General features: G+C 36.6%; 2 protein-coding genes and 2 pseudogenes across 2 annotated transcripts; all 4 read left to right on the top strand.

Moving 5' to 3' along the window:
* The first annotated feature begins 3,490 nt into the window (after window positions 1–3,490).
* On the top strand, window positions 3,491–4,441 carry LOC116599939 (annotated as a pseudogene).
* Window positions 4,442–9,038: 4,597 nt separating this feature from the next.
* On the top strand, window positions 9,039–9,971 carry LOC116600241 (annotated as a pseudogene).
* Window positions 9,972–15,684: 5,713 nt separating this feature from the next.
* On the top strand, window positions 15,685–18,441 carry LOC116600162 (olfactory receptor 5M3). The gene is made up of 2 exons (XM_032360294.1): window positions 15,685–15,693; window positions 17,506–18,441. The coding sequence occupies exon 2, from the start codon at window positions 17,509–17,511 to the stop codon at window positions 18,439–18,441; it is 933 nt and encodes a 310-aa protein (XP_032216185.1). The 5' UTR covers window positions 15,685–15,693; window positions 17,506–17,508.
* A 5,859-nt stretch (window positions 18,442–24,300) lies between these two features.
* On the top strand, window positions 24,301–25,233 carry LOC116600190 (olfactory receptor 5M9). Its single transcript, XM_032360311.1, has one exon. The coding sequence runs from the start codon at window positions 24,301–24,303 to the stop codon at window positions 25,231–25,233; it is 933 nt and encodes a 310-aa protein (XP_032216202.1).
* The last annotated feature ends 1,838 nt before the right edge of the window (window positions 25,234–27,071 follow it).

Raw genomic sequence — 27,071 nt, 5'->3', positions numbered from 1 at the left:
AATAAAATTCTGTTCGTGTTGTCTTGTGGGTTTCATAAGCATTTGTCAACAAATTGCCATTCAGTGTATTGCTTAAAGACTTTTTACAAAAGTTAAATATTTCATGCGTTAAAAATAAAACAGAGAAAGTCTCAAACTGAGAGGAGAAAAAGGAGGCAGATCCATCTCTCTTGATGTAAGTAGTGAGGGTTAATTAAAACTTAAAAAGTGGGGCGCCTGGGTGGCTCAGTGGGTTAAGCCTCTGCCTTCGGCTCAGGTCATGATCTCAGGGTCCTGGGATCGGGCCCCGCGTCGGGCTCTCTGCTCAGCAGGGAGCCTGCTTCCCCCTCTCTCTCTGCCTGTCTCTCTGCCTATTTGTGATCTCTGTCTGTCAAATAAATAAAATCTTAAAAAAAAAAAAAACTTAAAAAGTAATGAATTGAAGGGTTATTGGAACCAGGGTTCACAGGCACTCTAATTGAAATTGTTCAAATACTTAGCTAAAATGAAAGGACTTCGTGCTCCTTATTAGAAAAAAATGGAATGGGGTACCTGGGTAGCTCAGTCCATTAAGGGTCTGCCTATGTCTCAGGTAGTGATCTGTGTCCTTGGATCGAACTCTATACTAGGCTCTTTGCTCAGCAAGGTGTCTGCTTCTCCTTCTCCCTCTGTGCTCTGGCTTTTTTTCCTCTCTCTTTCTCAAGTAAATAAATAAAATCTTAAAAAAAAAAAAAAGAACAAATGAAAAAGTGGAATGGATGAGTTTAGGAAATACTTAACAGTTTGCCTATTTGGAGAGTAAATGGGGGCAGAAAACAATTCAACATATTTCATTTATTTTCTAGTGTGACATAAAATTGGTGGTCTTCCTTCATTCCATTATCAAAACATTCTCTGTATCTTCAGTACACAGAGTAGGAGTTTGCTAGGGCTGCCATAGGAAAATATGTCAGACTGTGATGTGTAAAGAACAAAAATTTATCTTCACAATTCTGGAGGCTGGAAGTCCAAGGCCAAAGCGCCAGCAATGCTGTTTTTTTTATCCTGAGGGCTCTCCTTTGGTTTGCAGAAGCTGTCATCTCCTTGTGCTTGTCATGGTCCTCCCTCTGTGTGTGTTGTGTCCTACTCTCCACTTCTTATAAGGACACAAATCATCTTGGATTGGGACCTACACCTACGACATCATTGTAGTTTGATTTTCTCTTCACAGACTTTACCTTCAAATACAATCATATTCTGAACTGGGGGAGTCAGGACTTTGACATATAGATTTCAAGGAAACATGATTCAGCCCATAATGCAAAGTGACATGGTAATAGAATTGCGACCCAAAGTTGGGACAATGATGTAGAAGAAACTGTCTCAGAGAATTGAGTTAAGTTGAAAATCAACCTGGGAAACAGGATGCAACCTGAGTGTCTATGGAAGACACTGGTGTTACTGGACAGACTTCCCAATGTACAAAGGAAAACACTGAGCCTGAACATAAAGGAGGAAAATGCTACAGAGCGATGAGCTCCCATGTTTAGTGCTGACTGTACCAGTTGTTGTTTCTCCAGAGGACTCATTCAGTGAAAAAAAAAAAAAAAAAAAAGATCTAACAAAGTAATTGCCTCCTTCACACCTATTTGTACAATCTCTTAGGAAAATGGAGTGAACAAACATGTACTATAAATTTGGTCTGCATTAGTCACCAGAAGAGCCACTGATACTTCTTGTCAAGACAGTTCTTCCCCTGTAGCTAAGTAGGTTTCTTTATTCTGGGATTGTGTATAACCCTGAGAACTCTGTTACTTATTTGGGCAATCATATTCATTTTCAGAATTAGACTTATGATTTATAAAGGACTACATGGAAGAAAGAATGCCAATTACCAGGAAGGTGCAGACATTTAGGACTTCGATATTGTTACTTATGAAAGTAATCAAGTAATGAGTCTAGAACATAAGGGAATCAACATATATTGAATGGTATTCTCTAGAATTCTTCCATTCACATGCCTGAGAGCCCACATTTATTGAGGGCTTGATACGGACTGTTCACAGTACTATGCATACAACGTACTTTATTTTGTATAATCTTAAAAAGAGTCCTGCCCATTTATGAAACATGTTTTTGTTTTGTTTTGTTTGTTTTATCAGAACATGGGACTGTCCATAATATTTCCCTCTACACTAAACCTGAGAAATAATCACTATCCATAATGATAAGGAATCAAACGCAGTGGGGTTGTGTGATGTTTAAATGTATTAGTATTTACAAAACATGTGGGTCAGAGCTTGGCCTATAAGACACACTAATATCTGTGCTTTATAAATTTTAATTCATTTCACCCTCAAAGCAATCCTATGGCATTCAATTCCTCATTATTTATACTCAAAGAATAGTTTACTGTGGGGTGTTCTTAGGGAATACAGATGACCCCATACAGAAAAATTAACATGGACATTTTAGTTAATATTAGTCTGAGTTTTTTTCCCAGAAAGCAACAGAAGTCAACTCCAGCTACCTTAAGCAAAACAAAACTGTTCTGGAAGGATACACAGTCTTCCAAATCCATGTGTAGCCAGAATACCAGGCTTAGAGAACAGATAACTATTCATGTTGTGGAGATAGGATAGCTCAAACTGCAGCATCGGTGTTCCTTTGCAGGATCAGTCTGCTCTTTCAGGCCCACTGCAATCAGTTTGATGCAAAAATATTTTGTTCACTGGAATCATTATTACATCCAATAATCAAGGGCAAGCATCTGATCCCACCCACTCCTCCCTGAAGCTAGGGTCTAGCTCCTCAGATTTCATTGTGGAAACCAGAAGTGGAAGAGTAAGAGGATAGAATTCCCATCCTTCTCAACTCTATGCAATGGGAAATTCCCTCCCAAAGAATTCTAATGGGGTGCTACTGTCTGGGAATATTTAAAAGCCAGACAATGGCCAAAATGCAAATAAAACGCATTCTTAAAAATAGCAAAGAAAGATCCCATGCTCCACCTGGAAAGTCCCTATTCTGTTTAGTCTGGGAGGTTAGGTAAGCATTGGACTAGCCTTACTTAATTGCTGCGAATTCTCTAGTAATGAATGTTAGGTTACACAAAAAGAATGAAGCCATTTGGGAAAATACTGTTCTTTGATACTTAGTTCTTTTATCTCCCTAAATTCCTTCTCTGCTCTTGTTAAAATAAGGGATAAAGAAATTCTTTAGTATGGAAGATTATATTTTGGGCCAGATATCTCCATAAAGTACATTTGTTCAGTAAAAGGTGGAGAAGAGTGAAGAAAGAGGAAAGGAAACAGAGAAAGATAGGAGGGGAGAAGCACAATTAGAAGAAAGTGCAGAGAAAGGAGAGGGGATAAAACAAGACAAATAGAACCTATCCTGGAAGGTAGAGGACTGCTTTGATACACCTAGGTTCTAAAGCCTGCCTGCGACTGAGCTCACCCCAGATGGAGATCAGTAGTCCTGGAGTTTAAAAAGAATATATAGTCCAATGTAAATGTAGAGTTTCCTTCTCTCACTAAAGGAAATGAGGAGGAGAAGTTTCACCTCAGTGACTGAGTTCATTCTCCTTGGACTGACCAGTCACCTGGAACTGCAGATTGTCCTCTTGCTGCTGTTTCTGGCCATTTACATAGTCACAGTCGCAGGGAATGTTGGCATGATTGTCCTCATCCAGGTCAATGCCCGGCTCCACAAACCCATGTACTTTTTCCTGAGCCACTTGTCCTTTGTGGATCTGTGCTTCTCTTCCACAATGTGACTCCCCAAATGCTGGAGATCTTGTCGGAGAAGGAAACGATTTCCTATCCTGCTTGTCTGGTGCAGTGTTACTTCTTTATCGCCTTGGTCCACGTGGAGATGTACATCCTGGCTGTGATGGCCTCTGATCGGGTACATGGCCATCTTCAACCCTCTGCTGTATGGCAGCAAGATGTCCAAGAGTGTGTGCACCACCCTCATCATGGGGCCTTACGTGTATGGGGCACTCACAGGCCTCATGGAGTCCATGTGGACCTACAACCTCTCCTTCTGTGGCCCCAATGAAATTAACCACTTCTACTGTGCTGACCCACCACTAATTAAGCTGGTCTGTTCTGACACTTCCAACAAGGAGCTGTCAACATTTGTTGTGGCTGGATGTAACCTTTCCTTTCCTCTGCTCATCATCTTGATTTCTTATGTTTATATTTTTCCTACTATGCTGAGGATTGGTTCCACAGAAGGCAGGCACAAAGCTTTCTCTACCTGTGGCTCCCATCTCAAAGCTGTCACCATATTCTATGTGACCCTTTTCTTCATATGTCTCAGACGTCCCTCAAAGGAATCTGTGGAACAAAGTAAAATGGTAGCTGTATTTTATACAAGGGTCATCCCCATGTTGAACCCTATGATTTATAGCCTTAGGAATAAGGATGTGAAAGAAGCATTGACCAAAGAGTTGTTAAGAAAACAAAGATTTTCTTAGAATCTATCACTATTCTTTTGCCCCCCCCCATGTTTTTCTAAAGATTTTTCCAGCATTATAGGATGGAATCAATTTACTCTACTCTTATAATTGACGGCTAAGCTGAAATATCACCTCTTACAGCAAGTCTTCCCTAATACATTCAGGTTGTATAGGTACCATATGGTGCTTTACCCATGACCTTACCTTCTGGTGTATTTATAACATAGAACTATAATCTTATGTGTAGCATACCTCTGTTTCTTCCACTATTCTAGGAAGTTCAGAAAGGAAGAGACCATATCTTTTCATCTTTTTCTCTATTACCACAGCAAAGAACACCCATTCCATTTGTTTGTAGAATTCAGGTAATAGGATGGCCTGTATTCTTTGTTCCAGTTGAACCATTGGAAGCAATCTCCCAATTTCTTAAAGGGCCAAATGCTTATAAAATTGGCAAAAATGAAGAGGTTGAAGAGCTTCAAATATGGAAAGCTCACCAGATATTGTTGAGAATATATCAATAGAATATCATCTTCATCACCGCAGGTGTGTTTTTTTAAAATTTTTATTGTATTTCAGGCACGTAGTACTGGACACATAAATAGGTAGATGCATGTCAATGTCCATAGATGTTGATACAAAAGTCAAGAATTGTTGTGTTTTGCAATGCCTTTTAGACAGTTATCTTGTATAAGTCAGGTGCAGACCCATGAAAATTAGGGATAAGACTGAATCAACTTACATGTCTTCCAGCTTGAAAAACGGAACTTAAAATATTAATTAATCTTAATTAGAGGAATAAAGTTACATGCTTTACCATATAGAGATTGTAAACTGAATTTTAACCCACCACATCTACAAACAATTCTCCAAACTAAAGCAATAAAAATGAAAACCGTATGTCTTGCATGATTAAATCATGCTAATTTTTCTCCTCTTCTATTAATAAAAACTGTTTATCCAGGAATTTGAATCTTTTGTTACAGTGTTAAACAATAAAGAAAAATCAACCATTATCTGGGAATTCAGCTGGGTGTTAGAGAAGTGTACTAATTCTTTTAGAGGAGGAGAAGCCTATTTGGGGCTCATCAATGACATGTCAGTATGACATATGACATGTATCTTCCTTATTATCCCATTTTTTAAACAATACTTTCTTACTGAAAAATAGAAGGAACTTTCTCTACTAATATATAGAATTTTACTTAGGTAGTACAGATTGCTTGAAATATATGTTGTGACCCATGGTTATTATCACAGGAAACTAAGACCCGCCCCTCCCCAACAAAGGTAACACAATAAACAGGATACAGACAAAACATTTTAAGAGAGGAAGAAAGTAAGATCTCAAGTTCTTCTAGCCCTTTTATTTTTTTTAAGATTTTATTTATTTACTAGAGAAAGAGAGAAAGAAAGAGATAGCAAGAGAGAGCACTGAGCTGGGAGAAGAGGGAGAAACAGGCTCTCCTCAAAGAGGGAGACCAACACAGGACTTGATTTCAGGACCCTGGGATCATGACCTGAGCTGAAGGCAGAGACACCTAACTGACTGAGCCACCCAAGCAGCCCTATTTTATTTATGTTAAAAATTGTAATTCCTCTGAGAGTCATTTTGTTCTTGAGATTCATTTCCTACTGTAGATGATGCAATGTGTAGCTTTTTAATGACCTCTACAGGTCTCTGTCTACACTCTCCAGTGAGAAAGCCCCATCATGGGAGATCCAACCCTTACAAGTCCTCCTTTTTTTTTGGTGATGATTTTTCCTTTGGTGATGACAGATGAGATGGTTCTGAGAACATTTTTTCTTCATGTACAAGTAGGTTCCTGCCTAGGCAGGTTCATGCACAAGGACAGCCTGTGTGTTTTTATGGAGTCAGTTTGAAATTTTGGCCCTCTAGGTTGTCCTTGCAATTCTGCAGAGGGAGAGAATGTTCTTGGAAAGGGTTATCAGGAAGTGGGATTAGAAGCTTTGTTGCAGCAATGCATGTCACTGTGTGATAGTCAGATAATTATGTTTCTGTTTTCTCTATTAAAGACATTCTGTCCTTTAGTAAAAAGTATAATTTTCCATTTCTCTCACTTTATCCATTGTCTGTCTCCTTCTTTCTCTTTGTCACCCCATACACATGTGCAGAGTCATGGATTGGAACTTTTACAAGTTCTACTGTCTGTGCTCAAACCAGCAATATGTTCAAGCACAATGACTGACAAGCCCACTTGCTCTGAAGACATTAAGAAATGACCCTGTACTGTTTAAAACCCACTACTCCTTTTCTGCCCCCTTCCTTCTACATCCTTGATGTTTGGAGCAAACCTAGAGAAAAGCTGGGAGAGCAATTTCACTCTACATGAGATTTTTCTATAGTTCTCTTCTTTGTTAAAAACAGCGCTCTGAAGATGTCTGTATGATGCTGGCAGGTTCGCTATGGGCCCAGACATTTCCAATGGGAAGCAATTATCTTGGTTTGCCTAAGACTGAGGTGTTCCCCAGGATGCAAAACCAGGATATTATTGGGCAGACTGGATGGCATTTGATCTGCTACACATATTCCACCACAGACTGAACTGGTCACAGACTTGGTGTCAACAGTTTGAACCCCTTTTTGTTCCCCTGTCCAAATTTGTCATTAAACATCTACTAAAATTTAAGACCTTCCTGGAACTGGAGACTGAGCTCATATGGCTTGTCTTACTCACTGGTAACACTCCTCACTTCCTAATAGCATTTATCTTTTTCTTCTATGTTTTGATCACATTTGCCATAAGTGAAAAATAAGCAGTTAAAAATGTTCTCCTTACATATTACACATATGGTTTATTAATCATCCAATGTATCAGTGAATTTGTAAAAAGTGTTTAAGAGTGCTTGGATGAGTAGACTGAAACAAAAACAGATTTCATAGATAAATAAAGCATAACTAGAATATTACTGCCAGTAAATGAGCTCAAAATATTTAAACTAGAGTATTAGAATGTCCTAGATGGCATCCAGAATACAGATTGCTAGTCATCTTAATTTTATATAGTCAACAACTAAAAATAACTTCCTCTTCAACTCTTTAAAAAATGTCCTTAGCTTTTGGTATGTTTTAGACATGGCATTACTTTAAGCTTAAATACTCATAGAAGAGTATGGTAGGCCCTCACTTAGTATTTCATTGTTCTTATTTTATTCAATGTTCTAAGGCAGAAAGAAAGGAAGAAAGAAATTGCCATAGAATTTCTTAATGCTTCAAGATCCAAGGGAGAAGGACTTTCTAAAAGTATGGAGGAGATGCTTGAAAAAGGTGGTGATGCTTGAATTTATTCTTATTAGGTTTGTTTGCAATGTGGATGAGTGCTGACAATGATTCAATTCTTGATTAGGTTGATTTTCAAAATTTTAAAAATATTAAACCAGTGTGATGCTTTAAAAGATTTTGCTTTTATGGGATAAGGACGATTGGTTTATAGTAAACCATTTTATACAGTTGTAGTAAGCCATTTTTTGAAAAACAGTTCAATGTAGAAGATTCAGAAATGGATGCTGAACTTTCTGATTATGAAATAACATTTCTTTGTGGCTTTGAGTAAATTTCTCTATATTATAGACCTTCAAAACTCTATAAATATAGTGAATAAAAAGTGTACACACATTTTAAAATGTGGAGCTTTCAGGAAATAACAAGAACATTCTCCTTCTGGTGTTGTTTTTTTTGGGGGGGGAGGGGAGAGAGGAAAGGGAGGGGTAGCAGGTAAGGGAGGAAGAGAGAGAATCTTTTTTTTTTTTTTTTAAATATTTTATTTATTTATTTGACAGAGAGAAATCACAACTAGATGGAGAGGCAGGCAGAGAGAGAGAGAGGGAAGCAGGCTCCCTGCTGAGCAGAGAGCCCGATGCGGGCCTCGATCCCAGGACCCTGAGATCATGACCTGAGCCGAAGGCAGCGGCTTAACCCACTGAGCCACCCAGGCGCCCGAAGAGAGAGAATCTTAAGCCAGTTCATTCCAGATGAAGATTCTGACCAGGGCTTATTCAGTTACTGGAAGGAAAGTCTCCCAGTAACATCTGCATTAGCCTGCTATATGAATAAGAAATCAACTTTTACTATGCAAAACCACCAAGATTTCAGAGATTGTTATGACTGCTAGTATTAATTTATTTAAGATTTATTTATTCATTTAGAGAGAGAGGGAGGGGAGGGGTAGTAGGAGGAGAGTAAATCCAAACCAGACTGATGCTGGCCTCGATCTCACAACCCTGATCTGAAATCAAGAGTCAGTCACTTAACTGACTGAACCACGCAGACACCCCTCCTAAAATATTTGTGTCTACAAGAATAACTATCCCATGTTCTGTTGGTGTATTTCTATAATTTTATACTATTTTTCTATTTTCTCTGTAAAAAGTCTCATACAGAATTACATGCATAAGAGAAAGAGATACTGCTAAGAAAAGATGCCTGAGAAAGAAAAAAGAAAAAAGCAAAAAGAAAACTAGCAGAGGAATCAAAGAGAATGGGTTAAGAAATGATATTATATAACAAGCACAGCTATATTTGGTCAGTGTATTTTGTGATTTCTGTTTATTTTATTAGATAACGTGCATCTTTACCTGGATCAGATTTAAGAAAATGTTCAATTTTACTGATGTGACAGAATTTATTCTTTTGGGATTAACCAGTCGTCCTGAACTACAGCTCCTTTTCTTTGCGGTGTTCTTACTGGTCTACATTATCACACTGATTGGGAACATTGGCATTATCATACTAATCAGGATCAGTCCCCAGGTCAACAGCCCCATGTACTTTTTCCTCAGTCACTTATCTTTTGCAGATGTGTGGTTTTCCTCTGATGTCACGCTGAAGATGTTAGAAAATCTAGTAGCTGAGATCAAAACCATTTCCTATCCTGGCTGTATAATGCGGTGCTTTCTCTTCATTGCCTTTGTCCACTTAGAGGTGTTCATCCTTGCTGTGATGGCCTTTGACAGATACATGGCGATTGGCAACCCTCTGCTCTATAGTAGCCGGATGTCAGGGACCATCTGTATTTGACTAATCTCTTTTCCTTATCTATATGGCTTCTTCATTAGTTTGATCTCAACACTGTGGACCCATGGTTTGTACTTCTGTGGGAACATTCAGATCAACCACTTCTACTGTGCAGACCCAGCCCTCATCAAAATGGCCTGTGCAGGAAACTTCATCAAAGAATACACCAAGTGTAACTTGGTAGGTCTCAACTTCTCTTATTCCTTGCTAATCATTATCATCTCCTACATATTTATCCTCATTGCCATCTTAAGGATGCGCTCCGCAGAAGGAAGAAAGAAAGCCTTCTCCACATGTGGTTCTCACTTGACAGCTGTCACTATATTTTATGGAACCCTATTCTTCATGTACCTCAGAAATCCAACGGAAGAGTCTGTGGAATAGGGCAAGATGGTGGCTGTGTTGTAGACCACAGTAATTCCTATGTCGAATCCCATGATCTACAGTCTCAGGAACCAAGATGTAAAGGAGGCCATGAGCAAAGCAGTCAGTAGAACAATTTTAACTAAATAAAACAGAAACTTCAAATGCAGGATGACACCCGTAGTTCACTAGAAGTGTAAATTGAGTTTCAAATCATTCTGAGAAAAATTGTTATTTCTGTTTTCAATAAATAGACGAAGAATACAGAATTGAGACGGGAGTAATAGCACCAAGAAAAGGGAAGCATATTGTAGACCAGACTCTCTGGGTCTCTGAGACCTGAGATAATAAGATGTGTTGACGACAGCATCCATTCTTTCCCTTTCTCCCAATGTCAAATTCAGTAGTTTATTTTGTGATTGGGAATGTTTGTTCATGGCTTCTCAGTACCTCACAAGTCACTCTTTCAAGTATGATTTTAAAAGAACTGTAATGGTCTCTTCTTGCACCTAGAATAGGGATTGAGATGACAGGTTATTATTTTAAAACGTTTCAGTTGAATATAATTTCACCAGGAGGCATTGTTAAAATTGGAGACGACATCCCTGACAATTGGATATTTTATGTAGAATATGATATCATAAGATTTATATAACCATGGTAATTAATGTAACTTTATACTAGATGAGTGTCTGGCTTTCAAATATATAATAATTAATTCAATAAAATTCATTTCAAGTGAACATACTTGACATCCTATGGTATCCACTTAAGATCCATTTTATGTCTTTTCTTACAATGACTATCGGAAGGTGATACAATCTCAGTGAGTTTTGGAACTTGGATTGTATTTCAATAAATATATTTCAACAAGTTACCTATAGAAAATTTGGGAGAGTATAAAGATAGCTTTACTCTTTTTTTTTTTTCTTTTATGTTTTTTTAAATAGTTCAGTTGGGTTTGGTGGCAGTAAGAAACTATCGAACCCTTAGTGTTTCTAGCACTTGCCTTTGTATCTTGTCATAAGTCTCATATCAGACTCTCAAGTGAACATACCATTGTTCATATATAACACATGGTCTATCTTTTTTTAGAATATTATTGCCTCAGTTTCAAAAATGCTTTTTTTTAAAAAAATAAAGATTATAAGGCATGAACAGCTAAATGCTATTGTGATGTACAAAATCTATAATCTTTTATATGCTTGCACATGTATGCATATGTGTTTCACAAGTATACACATGTATGTGTATGCATATTTGTGTAGTGTGTATGTGTATGTGTGTGTTTCAGAGTAGTCAACTCGATAGCACTTTCTAGGAGTTCTTAGTGAAGAATTTCCTTTAGAATCCAACTTGTTGTCACATAAAATAGCCCCTATGATTATATCACTTATAATCTTACACGTCATAATATTATGGGTTTTCTTATTGTACTACATTTTTCCACTTCGAATACATTTAATTTTATAAATCCAAACTGCCTACCTCTCTTAGAGCACAATTACTTTCTCTACATAGCTATACCCTGACACACATTGTAAAACTTAGTCTAGTTATAGCCAGGAAATTTCCACATTTTTACTTCTTTTTTGCTTTATCTATTTCTTTTTTGCAGAGTTCATATTTTTTGTACTGAAGCAATTATTTCTCTGATAACTCTCTGTTTTATAAATGTTATCTCATTGTACATCAAATTCTATGAGAGAAGAAACCATTTCTGTCTTGATCATCATTGAAATACCAGCATTATAGATTCTGTACATAAGAAGTGGCTACTAAGTATTTGTTAATTATATGAATAGACTGGCTATTTTACGTCACATCTTTGTTTACAGCTTGGTGTTCATCTTCTAATTTAGTTTAGAAATGTGTTTTTGAAACATATTTATACAATGAGATACCACCTTATACCAGTCAGAATGGCTAAAATTAACAAGACAGGGAAAAACAAATGTTGGTGAGGATTTGGAGACAGAGAAACCATCTTACACTGTTGGAGGGAATGCAAGCTTGTACAGCCACTCTGGAAAACAATATGGAGATTCCTCAGAATATTAAAAATAGAGCTACCTTACAACCCACAATTGCACTACTGGGTATTTACCCCCAAAGATAAGATGTAGTGAAAAAAGGGACACCTGCACCACAATGTTCATAGCAGAAATGTCCACAGAACTGAGATGTCCTTCAATGGATGAATGGATACAGAAAGTGAGGTTAAATATACAATGGAATATTAATCACCCATCAAACAGGACATCTTCCATTTACATAGACATGGATGAAACTGGAGAGTATTATGCTAAGTGAAATAAATCAATCAAAAAACCACAATTATCATATTGTTTCACTTATTGTGGACCATTAAGAATAGTGCAGAAGACAATAGGGAAAGGGAGGGAAAACTGAATGGGAACAAAAAATTGAGGGAGACAACTATGTGAGATTTGACTCCATGAAACAAACTGAGGGTTGTGGAAAGGTAGGTGTGTGGGGGGATGTGGTAACTGGGTGATGGGAATTAAAGAGGGCATGTGATATGATGAGCACTGGGTGTTATATTCAACTAATAAAATGTGGTACACTACATACCTAGGATAATTAAATTTAAATAAAATATTTTAAAAATAAAACATATTTTAAATATGTAGTTAGATCAACTAAACTCTGTCTTGTAAGTTTCTTCATCAGGGTTGTCATAAAGGTCCTTTGTCAAATGTGCAGTGGTGGAGTATGTTATGTTGTCCCCAAATCCAGTCTTCTCTTTTAGTGAAACATAAAACAAAACAAAAAACTACATGTGTTTCTCAGCTGTGCGGGTGGAAGTGTGTATTACATGCCCAAGCCTCATCATAACAGTCTTCCTGAGTCACTGTCTATTAACCCTTTATTTTTGTTTGTTCACCAGTTACAAGCAAAAGTCTGTGAAGCCCAGGGATGGTGTGGAGTCACAGGAAAAAGTTCCAACTCATTCAATCCCTGGAAGAAAGGTCTCCCAGTAACATCTGCATTAGCCTGTTATATGAATAAGAAATCAATGTCTACTATGCTAAGCCACGAGGATCTCAGATATTTTTCTGACTACTAGGATTATATTAACCAATATGAACAGACTTCATACCAAAAATATGTACTTAAAATTTTTTTTTTGAGTTGCATAGTTGGATATATTTATTGATGGGTGATAGAGGTATTTTATTGCCAGTATGTAAAATATGAATAATTTCTGTCCGAAACACTCTTTTCTTTGGTGAACCTTATTTTTTTAAATTTATTTTTTATTTTCAGCATAACAGTATTCATTTTTTTTGCACCACACCCAGTGTTCCATGCAATCCGTGCCCTCTATAATACCCACCACCTGGTACCCCGACCTCCCACCCCCTGCTCCTTCAAAACCCTCAGATTGTACTTAAAATATTTATAATTAATTTAAACCACTTAGAATTTATTTTTGTTCATGGTCTGAATCTAGAATCTAACATTAATTTTCATAAAACTTCAACTACCACTATTTGTGTACTAACATCTCTATTCCTCTAATTATAAAATACCGATAATATTGTATATAAATTTGCTTTTATTTATCTAGTTCTATTTTTTAGCATTTTAAACTGATGTTTAATCATTTAACTCATTCCTCTAGCAAGTTTTAGCTGAGTGTATATTATATACTTGGCACAGTGTTAGGTATTTGTTATCAACAAACCAAACAGAAAAAGAAATCCTTGGTCTCATGAAGCTTATATTCCAGTGGTGTAAGACATACAAAAACAATTATCATAAAATACAAGTAAATCATGTAATAAGTTAGTAATTGTATGGCAAAATCTGAAAAAAAATATTGTAGGATAATAAAAGGGTCTCTGACTAAAGCATGAGAATAAAGATAACTTTTAATTGAGAAAGTGACAGTAAGTCTACGGCCACATCACCCTGAACACGTCTGATCTTGTCTGATCTCAAAAGCTAAGCAAGGTTGCGCCTGGTTAGTACTTGGATGGGAGAAGGTGACAGTAAGCAAAAACCGCATGAAAGAGGTCCAGATAGTAGCTATGCACATGTGCTTATATCTGTGTGGGGAGGTAGTGCTCTAAACACAAGAAACATCTAGAAAAGAGTTTAAATGCCAATATTCACTGAATATTCAAGGAAAAATTGGAAGCCATTGTTGTTAGAACCCAGGAATATGAGAAAAGTAATAGAATATGAGATCAAAGGCATAACAGGGTCTTAGTATAAGCAATATGAACTAAGTTGTATGAAATACAGGGGAGGAGATTGTTAATTTTACATAGGAACCCTCAAGGAAATGTTTAAAGAAAAGTTTTTCATGACCCATATAGGTAGATAATTGCATTAAATAATCTTTGTGGTCTGGAGAGATCTCTGGTTAGAATAATGAAAACTCAACTTTCTTTCTCTGTGCAAGTTGTTCTATCTGGATTTCTCCATGCTAAGTGAGAAGTTGTCCTGGCTTTTTATACTGAGAACCACCTTTTAACGTAAAACCTAGAGCAATCACATCAGGCTTTTTAGTGTCTTGTAGAGGCTGGCCTTAAAAATTAAACTTAGCACAATATTTGAGGGGATAAAATATAATTAACTTCCCATTGAGAGAAATTCTGGGTCAGAGGTAGGTTACTGTTTACAATGTAGGCCCAAGACTTCTGTGGACAGTAAACCTTTGGTCCTAAGTAGCAAACTTATGCTCTCAAGTAACAGTTACTCTCAAGACCCACACAGAGCTGTAACTCATATATGTTTAATCAACACTCCTCAATTCCAAAGTATGGTTTCATGGTAAGCCTGGAGCGTCTCAACACTATTCTGAGGAATATCTAGGTGATAGTTAGACATGTGCTTCTCTTAGTTATAGAGTTCATCTATTGAAAAGATGATCATTTCACCATTTTCTTTAGTCAAAAAAATATTTCTTGTATATCTACCATGTGCCTCTATCCTAGGTAGGGCCATGAACAAGGCAATTGCTCTGCTGAAAATCTTCTTACAGTGAGAGAAGAAGAATGGATTTGGTGGAAAACCAGCAATTCCTCCACTGATCTCAATAAGCTGAAATAGGCTCTTGTTGCAGAAACAACTTGGAGGGCATACATTGCCAGGCACTCAAGCAAAGTGATCAAATGTGTATTTTTAACTATACAAAGAACATATTTTTGTTCCTTCAAGTTCATAAAGACTGATAAAATATACTCTATAGAATATATTATATATACCAGTCATATAGTAGAAATGGGAGTCATTTTGGATCAGTAGTTGAGATTTTGATCTCCACAATTAATAGTTACCTTTGGGATTGAGATGAGTAGCTGTACAAACTCTAGACTCAAAGTCTGGAATCAGGAACCTAGTCCCCAATTCATTAGAAATATGACTTTGAGCAAGTCACTGAAACTCTCTAAGCTCTGTCTCTTGACTGTAAAATAGATATCATAATAATGATGGTGGTGGTGAAAATTAAGTTAGCAAATGTAATGTATGCTTTATTGTTGTTGTTAACGTTCTCATGTTCTTATTCATAAAATGAAAGATGTGAAACAGATACATTTTCCTGCTCTGATATGATACAATTTTCATTGTAGGGAATGATGCTACCTGTTTCACCTTTCACTGGAAAAGCCCAGTGGCACAGACCAAAGACTGCAGAACATAAGACTGCCTTGTGCAGACTGAGTGACACCATCACCCAGTTGAACGTGATGCAAACCCAAAGCAAATTGTGTTCTTGGATCCCAGGATGCATGCAAAATAACTTGAGTTTGGGGAAAAACCAAATTGTGAAAACCTACTATTAAAAACCAAAACTCATCAGTGTGGACTTTCCTCTAGAGGGTTACTTGCCCCCAGGGTTCTGTGTAGGCAAAGCTTCTTAATTGGTTCTTCTTTTTCTCCCCTTCCCCCACCCTTCTCCCCCCCCACCCCACCTTAAGGCAAAGATTTAAGGGAAACTTCTCTTGTGGACTTTCAGGTTCTCTTTTACCTGGTATACATTGCTTATCATCTCTCATGTAGCATTTTCTTTTCACTTTTGCATTCTTACTGGGAATATTTCTCCTCATTCTCAGGTTGGTATAAAAATATATTTATCCAGATCTGTCAGATTAAATTTGCATCTCAGATTTTAACTTCTCTTAATTTTTTTTTAATTTTATTTATTTGTTTGCGAGAGAGAGAACAGGAGCGAGAAAAAGCTAGATAGCAGCTGATGGGGAGGGAGAAGCAGACTCCCTGCTGAGCAGGGAGCCCAAAGCAGGGCTGGATCCAAGGATCCTGGGATCATGACTCCCGCAGAAGGCAGTCACCCAACTGGCTGAGCCATTAGGTGCCCCTATCTTCTCTTATTCTTTGTAATTACTATTAGTTATACTATACATGATATCTGTGTGTGAAGGTGTCTATTTATGCTCATGGAAGTGACTGAGAGATGGGAAGGAGGGAGGAAAGAGAGAGAGAGATATTTTCTACAGAGATTTGATCATTTGATTATTACAAACTACTAATGGAAACTATAATTTCCAGGAGTGCATTTAGTAATAATTGTGCTCTGTGTATTTATTATGTGTGAATATGTAATGTCTTTTCATACTTATAATTAAACAATGAAATGAGTATTATTGTTACTGTCACATCATATTAAGGCATAGATAAATGAAAGACAAAGAAAACAAATATAAAACCAGTTCAAGTTCTTACATCATGGAGCCAGAATTCAACACAAGTCTAACAACAAAAACAGAATTCTTTACTGAGAATACTGAATATTTTCTCATGCCTGATCTTGTGGGGAAAAAAAAATCTGTATTTACTGATATAATTTGAAATATAGAGTGATGCAATAGGGGAATCTCCATAAATAATAGCCAATAATATTTAATAGATTATAATTATATGCTAAGGAGTCCACATCCAGGGAATATGTATAAATTAATGAATGTAGTTAAGAACTTTACCCCTTTATACCTGGCTTTGATGACCAATCTGATCAGTTTGCGCTCTTTAATTTAAGTGGGTGGAAGCATGAGATTAGATTAAAAATAATATTTTCTCAAACATTTAGGGCTGGTAAATTATTTGATTAGGTGGCTTCCATCCCTAATCATGGAGAATATGCTTATAATGAAGAAGTGATGAGGTAAGAAATTATTTTACATTGGGTTGAAGAGAGAATTATGAGCCTTCATAAATGCCTTAAAATATGAAACTTCCAAACATGCCAATATTGGAAACAAGAGATGTTTAATAGTCTCAGAGGGGTCTGTGTGTGGCTCATGTCCTGAACTCAGGGTCCTTGGATCAAGCACCACATAGGGCTGTGTTTAGTGGTGAATCTGCTAGAGATTCACTCTCTCTGTCTCCCCCTCCCTCTGCTCATGCTCTCTCTGAAATAAGTAAAAAAAAAAAAAAAATCTTTAAAAATATAAGTAGTCTTGGCAGTTTGACTAAGCACAATATTTAGTAGCAGTATGTTTCAGTCACAATATTCATATAACTGTTATGTACTAGGGCATCTTAGTAATTTTCAGTCATAGATAGTGAATAAAGAAATATAAAAGAGGCATGGATAAAAATATAAATTAAGAAATAAACAACACTTGATTTTTAAATTTATTTCCTCCTAGTTATCCCTGAGATTTATAACAAATATTGACTTGGAGTTGAGAAAATGCTCAATTTCACCGATGTGACAGAGTTTATTCTTTTGGGACTAACCAGTCGTCAGGAATGGCAAGTCCTCTTCTTCATCATTTTTCTTATGGTCTATGTTGTCACCATAGTGGGCAATATTGGCATGATCATGTTAATTAAGGTCAGTCCACAGCTTAATAGCCCCATGTACTTTTTCCTCAGTCATTTGTCATTTGTGGATGTCTGGTTTTCTTCCAATGTGACCCCCAAAATGTTGGAAAATCTGTTATCAGACAAAAAAACTATTTCTTATGCTGGTTGTTTGGTACAGTGTTTCTTCTTCATTGCCCTCGTCCATGTAGAAGTTTTTATTCTTGCTGTGATGGCTTTTGATAGGTACATGGCAATTGGGAAACCTCTGCTGTATGGCAGCAAAATGTCTAGAGCTGTCTGTATGCGACTGATTTCTTTCCCTTACATATATGGCTTTCTGACTAGTCTGGCCGCAACCCTGTGGACATATGGCTTGTCCTTTTGTGGGAATATTGAGATCAACCACTTCTACTGTGCAGACCCACCTCTCATCAAAATGGCGTGCGCAGGGACTTTTGTAAAAGAATACACAATGATCATACTTGCAGGCATTAATTTCACATATTCTCTGACTGTGGTGACCATTTCATATCTGTTCATTCTCATTGCCATTCTACGGATGCACTCAGTGGAAGGGAGGCAGAAGGCCTTTTCCACCTGTGGCTCCCACTTGACAGCGGTCATCATATTTTATGGGACTCTCATATTCATGTATCTCAGACGTCCTACAGAGGAATCTGTGGAGCAGGGGAAAATGGTGGCTGTGTTTTACACCACAGTGATCCCCATGCTGAATCCCATGATCTACAGTCTGAGGAATAAAGATGTGAAAGAAGCCATGAAAAAAGTTATCAGCAGAACATGTTTAACAAAATAAAATACAATTTTGTTAATATTGTCTTATGTGATCCATAAGAATTTGTCAATAGATTGTGGTTCAGCATATCAATAACTTTCACAAAAACTAGATTATTTCGTGCATTAATTATAAAAAAAGAGAAAGACTCAAACCCAGTGGAAAAAAAGGAGACAAATCAACGCTATTGATGTGAGTAGTAAGGATTTGTTAAAATTTTTTAAAAAATTAATTAATTGAAAAGTTTGTTTGAGCCAAAATTTGCAGGTACACTAATTAAAATTATTCAAATATTTAGCTGAAATGAAGTATTTTGTTTTTCTTATTAAAAAATGCAATGAATGATTATGGAAAATACTTATCAATTTGCCTATTCAGAGAGAGTAGATTGGAGCAGTAAAAATAAGAACGTATTGCATTTAGTTTTCTAGTATGTCAACATAAAAATGGTGGTCTTGGTAATGGTTGTGAGATTTTATGGAAACAAATACATTTTCTTCAATATGAATGGCAGGTCTATTCAGAGACTACTACCTTGAATAAAGCTATGCTCTTGTATGTCATCCCTTTTCAACATTTTTAGTATTCATGAGAGATTCGGCATGGTATGTAATTCTCTTACAGATCCCAGTAAGTGCCATATTTAAATGCCACGGTGGCCATTGATCACTGACCTTCTCCCTTGTTCCTGCCAAAGAGTCTTCGGTTGGACAAAAGAGTGGGTAGAATCAGCAAATGGCCATAATCCCACCCCCTTCTCCCAAACCCCCTCCCCCCAGCAGCCCTCAGTTTGTATATTATAGAGGGCACGGATTGCATGGAGCACGGGGTGTGGTGCAAAAATAATGAATACTGTTATGCTGGAAATTAAAAAAAATAAAATAAAACTAGATTCTAACAACAAAAAAAAAATAAAATATTAAAAAAAAAAAAGAATCAGCAAATGGATGCATAATTTTGAAAGCACAGCTCTCTTGATCCCACTTAATAAATAAAATTGGTATTCATGTGGAATAATTTGCACATCTGTGACTGAGATGTAGTAAATATTTTAAAATGATTTTTATGTTTGAAAGACACAAAGTATCAGGGTGGTGTATTTGTTGCTAATGATAACATGACCCACCACTCTCATACCTCATTTCATGAAATACAAGCATGCGGAACAACTTTAAAACTTGGACTTCTTAAATTCTCTTTATCAATACACACATCTATAATACATACATTAATAATCTGCTTTTTTGATGTAGAAAATACAAAAAGTACAGCAATGGAACCAACACACACTTAAATCACACCTTTAAGTAATTACAAATTTATTTGGAAAGATATAAAGATAAGATGACATTGATGTAACATGAGAATAAACATTCTTCTTTGTCCACTTTTGAGGTTTTGTTTTCTTCAAGGGGAACCAACAATGTATACGAACTCACTTCCACACACATACACACATGTCATCAGCAACTTTTTAAAATATTTTTTTGACAGAGAGAGAGAGAGAGATCACAAGTAGGCAGAGGGTGGGATGAGGGAGGGAAGCAGATTCCCTGATGAGCAGAGAGCCCGATGTGGGGCTTGATCCCAGGACCCTGAGATCATGACCTGAACCTAAGGCAGAGGCTTAACCCACTGAGCCACCCAGGTGCTCCATCAGCAATGCTTTAAAGGTATTTGCATTTGAACAAACTGGTCATTTAGATTAAATCATACTTTACCACTGTGCCTATAGTTGCAAAACTTAACCCCCCCCCTAAAAAAAACAACTTTAAGATCTAACTCAGTGTTACTTTTGGGGTTAGTTAAAAATAACTTTGTCAGGACAACTGTTTATTCACCAGTTGGATTTTGTTAGAGAAGTCTCGATATGCCAGTTAGTTGCTGATTACTAATAAATTTCAAAGTATGATTTTAAAACATTTTAATATGTAGGCTGTTAACAGTTGGATTTGGATCTGTGCTATATCTCTCATTCTCTCACTGCCCCCCCAACACCCAAAAAAATGAAAAGCTATCCCTATTTACTTTTTAAGAGTTTTAGTTTCGTGCTCCATGAAGAATGAGAACAGCACTTTCTGGGTTTGAGTTTCCAAATTTCAAATTAATTTGTGGTTCTCCTTGGATAAATCATTTTTATATTCATCCAGTTAATTTTTAGTTTCTAGTCACTGCTCTCCAAGGTCTCTCCAGACTTGTAATTTCTATGAATCTAAGTTTTTAGTAGAACTTAAAGCAATTTTTTCATTTGTTGAGTATTTGGGATATTTTTGCAAAGTACTTTGAAAAATAAATCTTTTTGTTACATTCATGTCTACATCTGTCACCTTCATTATATTTAAGCATCTCTAACATACAGCACATTTATCTCTCCTTGTCATGATGCAAACCAAAAATATTTTCCCAAGATGCATAACTGCTAAATGAGAACAAAAGAATGCAGAACTCATGTAAAGGTGGGAGAGATTACACCATGTTATCAAGAATTTTGATTTCTTAATTTTACTATCAGGGTTACCCTTCTCATTAACAGGCCTTAACTTCTCCTACCCCTGAGACGTTTCTGGCATTTTAATCATTATTCCTATCATAATTATCGGGGTAGTTTCCTGGGGAGATATTCTCAATGCTCTCAGTGTTTAAAATTCTATTATAAATAGGGAACAATTATCATTGGATGTTCTCCTCTGCTGAAGGTAGGTCTACAAATTGTATACTCTTTGCAAAACAGATTAATGCAGTCAAATATTTTCATTTTTATCCATATTTTGAAGATGAGATTGAGACTTTATTTGTAGACTTATTTGTTATCACAGTGCTTTATATGATATTACTGGGAAATATTCTTTCTCTATCTGTTCAAAACATCCCAAGAATGAGCTCATTACAATGCAGATTTATACAATTTAATCCTTGTTTGTTAGCCTTTACACCGTTCTCTGCAAATACCATTGATTTTCACATTGTTGTTTTAAAATAGATGTGAATGGAGTTGAGGATATCCTATCAGTGCTAATGATTGGGCCAGTAATTATACCTTTACTATTTTTCTTTATGGGAAGTTCCTGAAAGGTTAATAAAAAAATACATATTTTTGTAAATTATACATATTTTTGTAAATTATACATTCTATCTTCTCAATTGTTTTGACAGATGATGTACTTATGCAATAAACTGACTCTGTCCCAGAACTCACTGGGACATCTGATCCCAGATCTAAACTTCAAGGGGGAGGGAGAGGCAATGGTCTACTACCTCTGTAGTTCAGCCTGCTCAAGGGTCCTGCAAAGGACTAGTTCATCTAGGATGAACTGTTAAAAGGATACGTTTGTTATGTCTTGGAGGATAATCAAACTAAATTTTAAATGTAAAGAAATAGGATAATAGAATAAATAATCAAAGAGGCAACAACATAAGGTCATTAATGGTACTGCAGTTAAATTAATTGGTTTGCATCCTAACCTTGTCAATTCCTTGTTGTCTGGCAGGAAGACCTAGTTAGTCTCAGTTCTTTGGTTTCTTCATTGCAAAATGATGATGCTAATAGAATCTGTTTCATAGGACCTTTGCATGCTAAAGTTCCAGTGAGCACTCAGTAAAAGTTAGCTATTCTTACTGATATTATGAAGCTGAGACTGTTGTCACTAGAAAAATCTGTCTTAGTTTTTGTGTGTTGGAATGCTATAATGTATTCCATAAAGCTGAACTAGACTTTTTAAAACACTTTTCACAACACTTTAAAAAAAATCATAACTGTGAATATTCTTGAATATCCTTTTACATGTAACATCTTAACTAGGCAACTTAAAGAGTTCCCAAGATGGATGAGACAATCTCTACTATCACAGAGCGAAAGATTATGTATAGAGGAAAATAAATACACACTCATGCAGGATCTAAAACAAAATTGGAGAAATAGTATTAGTTTATGTTTCTTACATACCTTGAAAAATATATTTATATCATTTTATGCTTAAAATAAGTAGAACCATTAACCAAAGTCAACTCTGTGAACTGGAGAATCATGGGTTCATCAAGTGGGGTCAGGAGTTTTTGCATAGAGAAATCCCTCACTTTAGAGCTCTTCCCCAAACAAACTGCAGACATAATCTGACTCAGGATTCCCATACTTGAAATGAGCCAAAAGATGGGTTACAATCATGGAAATCTATAGTAATGGGAAACTTAGATCAGAATTAAAACTTTGGTGCCTATTATGTTATGTACCCAATTAATAGCATATTTAACTCCATTATTAAACATTTTCAGGGTAAGAATAAAGTTCATTGAGATTAATTCACTCCTCAATTCATCCTGCTACTAATTACAGGTGGCCATGATATAATTGCAGAGCCCATATATATTTTTTCACATGATATAAAAGGATGTCTCTAGCAACACTCTTTTTCACCATGCCAAGCTAATATTTATCCTTCTGAGCTTTTCCATTGCATGCCATTCACCCTTCATATTTTTACACAGCTTGCTGTTTCTCACCAGTTCAGAAGTCCCCTCCTCAGAGAAATCTTTGATCACTTTGTCTGCACCCTGCCTCCTCCTATTTCTTATCTTCCTAGCATGCTGTCATTTTGTCACAGTATGTCCACCTCCTAAAGTATCTCATTTGTACATTTGTGTATTGCTTGGTCTTTTCAATGATGATAGAGTAGGATGCAAACCAGAATCTTGTATATCTTGTTCATTCTCAGATTTCCAGAATTTAGAATATTGCTAGATCTAGGGGTACCTGGGTGGCTCAGTTGGTTAAGCATCCGAGGCTTGATTTCAGCTCAGGTCTTGATCCCAGAGTTGTGGAATTGAGTGCTGTGTCAGACTCTGTGCTAGGCATAGAGCCTGTTTGGGATTCTCTCACTCTGTGCTAAGCATAGAGCCTATTTGGGATTCTCTCTCTCTGTCTCTTCTCCACCCCCTCTCCCTCTCTTATAAAAACACAAAACAAAAGAACTGCTAGCTGTAACAAATATATCTGCCATAATATTGGCTTTGATGTTTGTAAATAAACTAAGGTAAGCAATTATAAACTAAGGTCCATTTTCAAGAGTAATAGACCCTTCAAATACTAATATTAAGGGGAGCTCAAATTTCCAAGATGGTGTTAATCCTACAGATGTCCTTAAGAACTTATGACAACTTTTTACTCCTTGAGAGAAGTAAGATAGAAAAGTGTAGTAAATGGGGAAAATATTGTTTTGGAACCTTTTCCTTGAGAAGATATTAAGTGTGAATATAAATAAGGAGGTGTAGCATTGATTGCATCTGAAAACCAGTAGAATCTGAAATAACATGTCACCTAAACTTTACTTCATGATATTTACCGTTGACATACTTTTAGTAGTGCATGCAGCAAACAAGCATGATGTTTAGTCAAATAAAATAAAATATGATGTAGGAATTTTGTATGTTGTAGGTATATGATAACATATGGTAGGGAAAATATGTCAATACTAGACTGTAGCATCAATGTGTAAGTCCATAAGTTGGAAAGGATTTAGCCATTCCCTGACAATTTTTAATCTGACTTCGATCATGTTTGTGCCTTGAGATTTTAACATCAGTGTAATAATTAAGCAAATGTGAATGTCCAATTTTAGTAATATATGATAGCAATGTATGTAGTTATCTATTTTACTGATAAAGAACTAATGAATATTCATGGTATGTACCTACCTATAAGACCTATTAAGGGAAACAATGAAGCCTACCTATTCTAAACTTGGACATGGTGCATAATTGCATTGATTTTAAATTATTTCCATTAGAATAAGGATAAATCTGTCTCAAAAATTTCAAGAATAAAGCAGATTCATTCCTGTTTTTTATTTCTCTGTAGGTACTACAGACTGGCTCTATGTTAAGGCAATGCCAAATTTCACAGATGTGACAGAATTTATTCTTCTGGGCTTGACCAGCCGTCAGGAATTTCAAGTTCTCTTTTTTGTGGTATTCCTTGTCGTTTACATGATCACTCTGTTAGGGAACATTGGCATGATCATTTTGATCAGCATCAGTCCTCAGCTTCAGAGCCCTATGTACTTTTTCTTGAGTCATTTGTCTTTTGTGGATGTGTGGTTCTCTTCCAATGTCACCCCTAAAATGCTGGAAAACTTAATATCAGAGACAAAAACCATTTCCTATGTGGGGTGTTTGGTGCAGTGCTACTTTTTCATTGCCCTTGTGCACGTGGAAGTCTATATCTTGGCAGTGATGGCTTTCGATCGCTACATGGCCATCTGCAACCCTTTGCTTTATGGAAGTAAAATGTCCAGGACTGTCTGTGTCCGACTTATCTCTGTGCCTTATGTCTATGGGTTCTCTGTTAGTTTAATATGTACACTCTGGACATATGGCTTATACTTCTGTGGAAACTTTGAAATCAACCACTTCTATTGTGCAGACCCTCCTCTCATCAAGATTGCCTGTGGGGGAGTCCACATCAAAGAATACACGATGATTGTTATTGCTGGAATTAACTTCACGTATTCTCTCTCTGTGGTTCTCATCTCCTACACCCTCATTGTAGTCACTGTGCTACGCATGCGCTCCGCCGATGGCAGGAGGAAGGCATTTTCCACTTGTGGGTCCCACTTGACAGCTGTTACTATGTTTTATGGGACTCTCATATTCATGTATCTCAGACGTCCCACTGAGGAGTCTGTGGAGCAGGGGAAAATGGTGGCTGTGTTTTACACCACAGTGATCCCCATGCTGAATCCCATGATCTACAGTCTGAGGAACAAGGATGTGAAAGAGGCGGTCAACAAAGCAATTGCCAAGGCAAACAAGGGCCGATGAAACTTCATTAAATAATTTTGTGGTATGTTGCTACCTATTATGAATGTCCAGGCATAAAAGTCTTAATGCAACAAGGATTTTCTAAAGGCAACTCTTACATACAATAAGAGGTCCAATCTAACACAGGATGCCTTACTCCAGAAGGGACTCCCACTGCTAAGACTGCTTTATTCTATATATACAACCTTATCATCAAAACTGACATATTAGTGTCATTCAGAATGTACATAAAATTGTGTTAAGTGTAGTCATTGGAGGAATTCATAAATGACTCTATATAAATAAATATTAATTACAGATACCTTTGCTAGAGTTGAACATGATTTCCTAGGGTATTTCCCTATACCCATGCTCCTCTACCTAGAAAAAGAGTAATAATTCATGTATTTTTCATGACCTTAGGTATGTTAATGGTTCCTGATTAACCAAAAAGTGTTCTATAATGTTCATTCACACATGGACTTCTGAAAATGGAATTGTATTCAGAATCTTCAACCTGTGTCTCAGGACCATCATAAATTCTATCCTCAGTATGTGTTGTTTGGTAGTTAACAATGTTTCTGCTTCAGTAAGCTGTTTATTCTAACTCTACTCTTTAGTTTGGATTCTGGTAAAACTCTTTTTTTTTTTTTTAAAGATTTTATTTATTTGACAAAGGGAAAGGGAGAGAAGCCGGGTAGCAACAGAGAGAGAGAGAGAGAGAGAGAGAAAGGGAGGGAGAAGTAGGCTCCCCACTGAACAGAAAACCTGATGTAGCGCTTGATCCCAGGATTCTGAGATCATCACCTGAGCTGAAGGCAGACGCTGAATGAGCACCCAGGCATCCCTTGATTCTGGTATAATTCTGGTTATAAGCTGCTAAATAAAGAACTGAAGAATATAATGTTAGTGAGAAGAAACTAGGATCCAGCAATAACTTCGGATCATATCAACCAAAGGTTTAATGGGACAAAGTCTGGCAGAGGTCCTATTTCATATATCAGAAAATTCATAGATTCATTTTTTAAATTATGCTGAGGACAGGAAACTCCTTTGTCGTAAGCGTTCACCCTTTTAAGAGCCGGGAATTTATCTATTTATTCTTGTTACTTTCTATTTATTTATGAGCCTCTTTCTCATTTGTAGTGGTTGTCATCTAAAGTTCAGTTTTCAGATTTATTTAGAGAAAATTATGAATTAGTTTAAGAAAAATATGTAAGCAAATAATAAGTGTGATATGTTAATGAGAAAGTGTGATATGCTTCCAAGTGTGACATGATAATGAGGAAAAACCATAAGGCATAGTAATAATCTAAAAGTCAGAAAACACAACTGATGACCACAAACACACATATACACATTTGCCTATCATATATCTATATCATCTATATCTATGTATATCTATAGATATATTTAGTCACTGTGCATATATTATATAGTATAATGCATACAGCAACTTCTTGGGACTGCTGTCACATACTACTTCCCTTGGGGATTATATATATCCATTGTCTTAATTTTTTCAGAGTCCAATAATTTCCGCAATGTCCAAGACATTACAAACCATTACATGGTTTGAATGAGACAAAGTCCAGTAGGTCTGTTGTGAAAGTCTCTCTTGTTACACCATCAGTTAATTTTAGTCATATAATATTCAAACAGCAGACTGATTTATTTAGAATCCACCTTTTGCCCGTCTTATTGTTGGAGGAGGTCATTGACAGGACACAACTGCCAGTTGACTGTCAAGCTGGACCAAGGCAAGAGCTCCTTATTCCTTCCCCTGTCTTTGGAATGTTCTCCCACAGTAGGAGCCATTTTGGAGGATAAAGCCTTGGAGAGCAAAGTGTTGTTGAAGA

Source organism: Mustela erminea, chromosome 9 (assembly GCF_009829155.1).
Source record: "Mustela erminea isolate mMusErm1 chromosome 9, mMusErm1.Pri, whole genome shotgun sequence".
NCBI lineage: Eukaryota > Metazoa > Chordata > Mammalia > Carnivora > Mustelidae > Mustela > Mustela erminea.
The sequence above is the reverse complement of the archived record's forward strand: the minus strand, read 5'-3'. Positions and strand labels throughout refer to the sequence as shown.

Bases quoted from the DNA above. Each gene is read 5' to 3' on its own strand.
- LOC116600162 (XM_032360294.1), top strand. From the start codon at position 17,509: ATGCTCAATTTCACCGATGTGACAGAGTTTATTCTTTTGGGACTAACC.
- LOC116600190 (XM_032360311.1), top strand. From the start codon at position 24,301: ATGCCAAATTTCACAGATGTGACAGAATTTATTCTTCTGGGCTTGACC.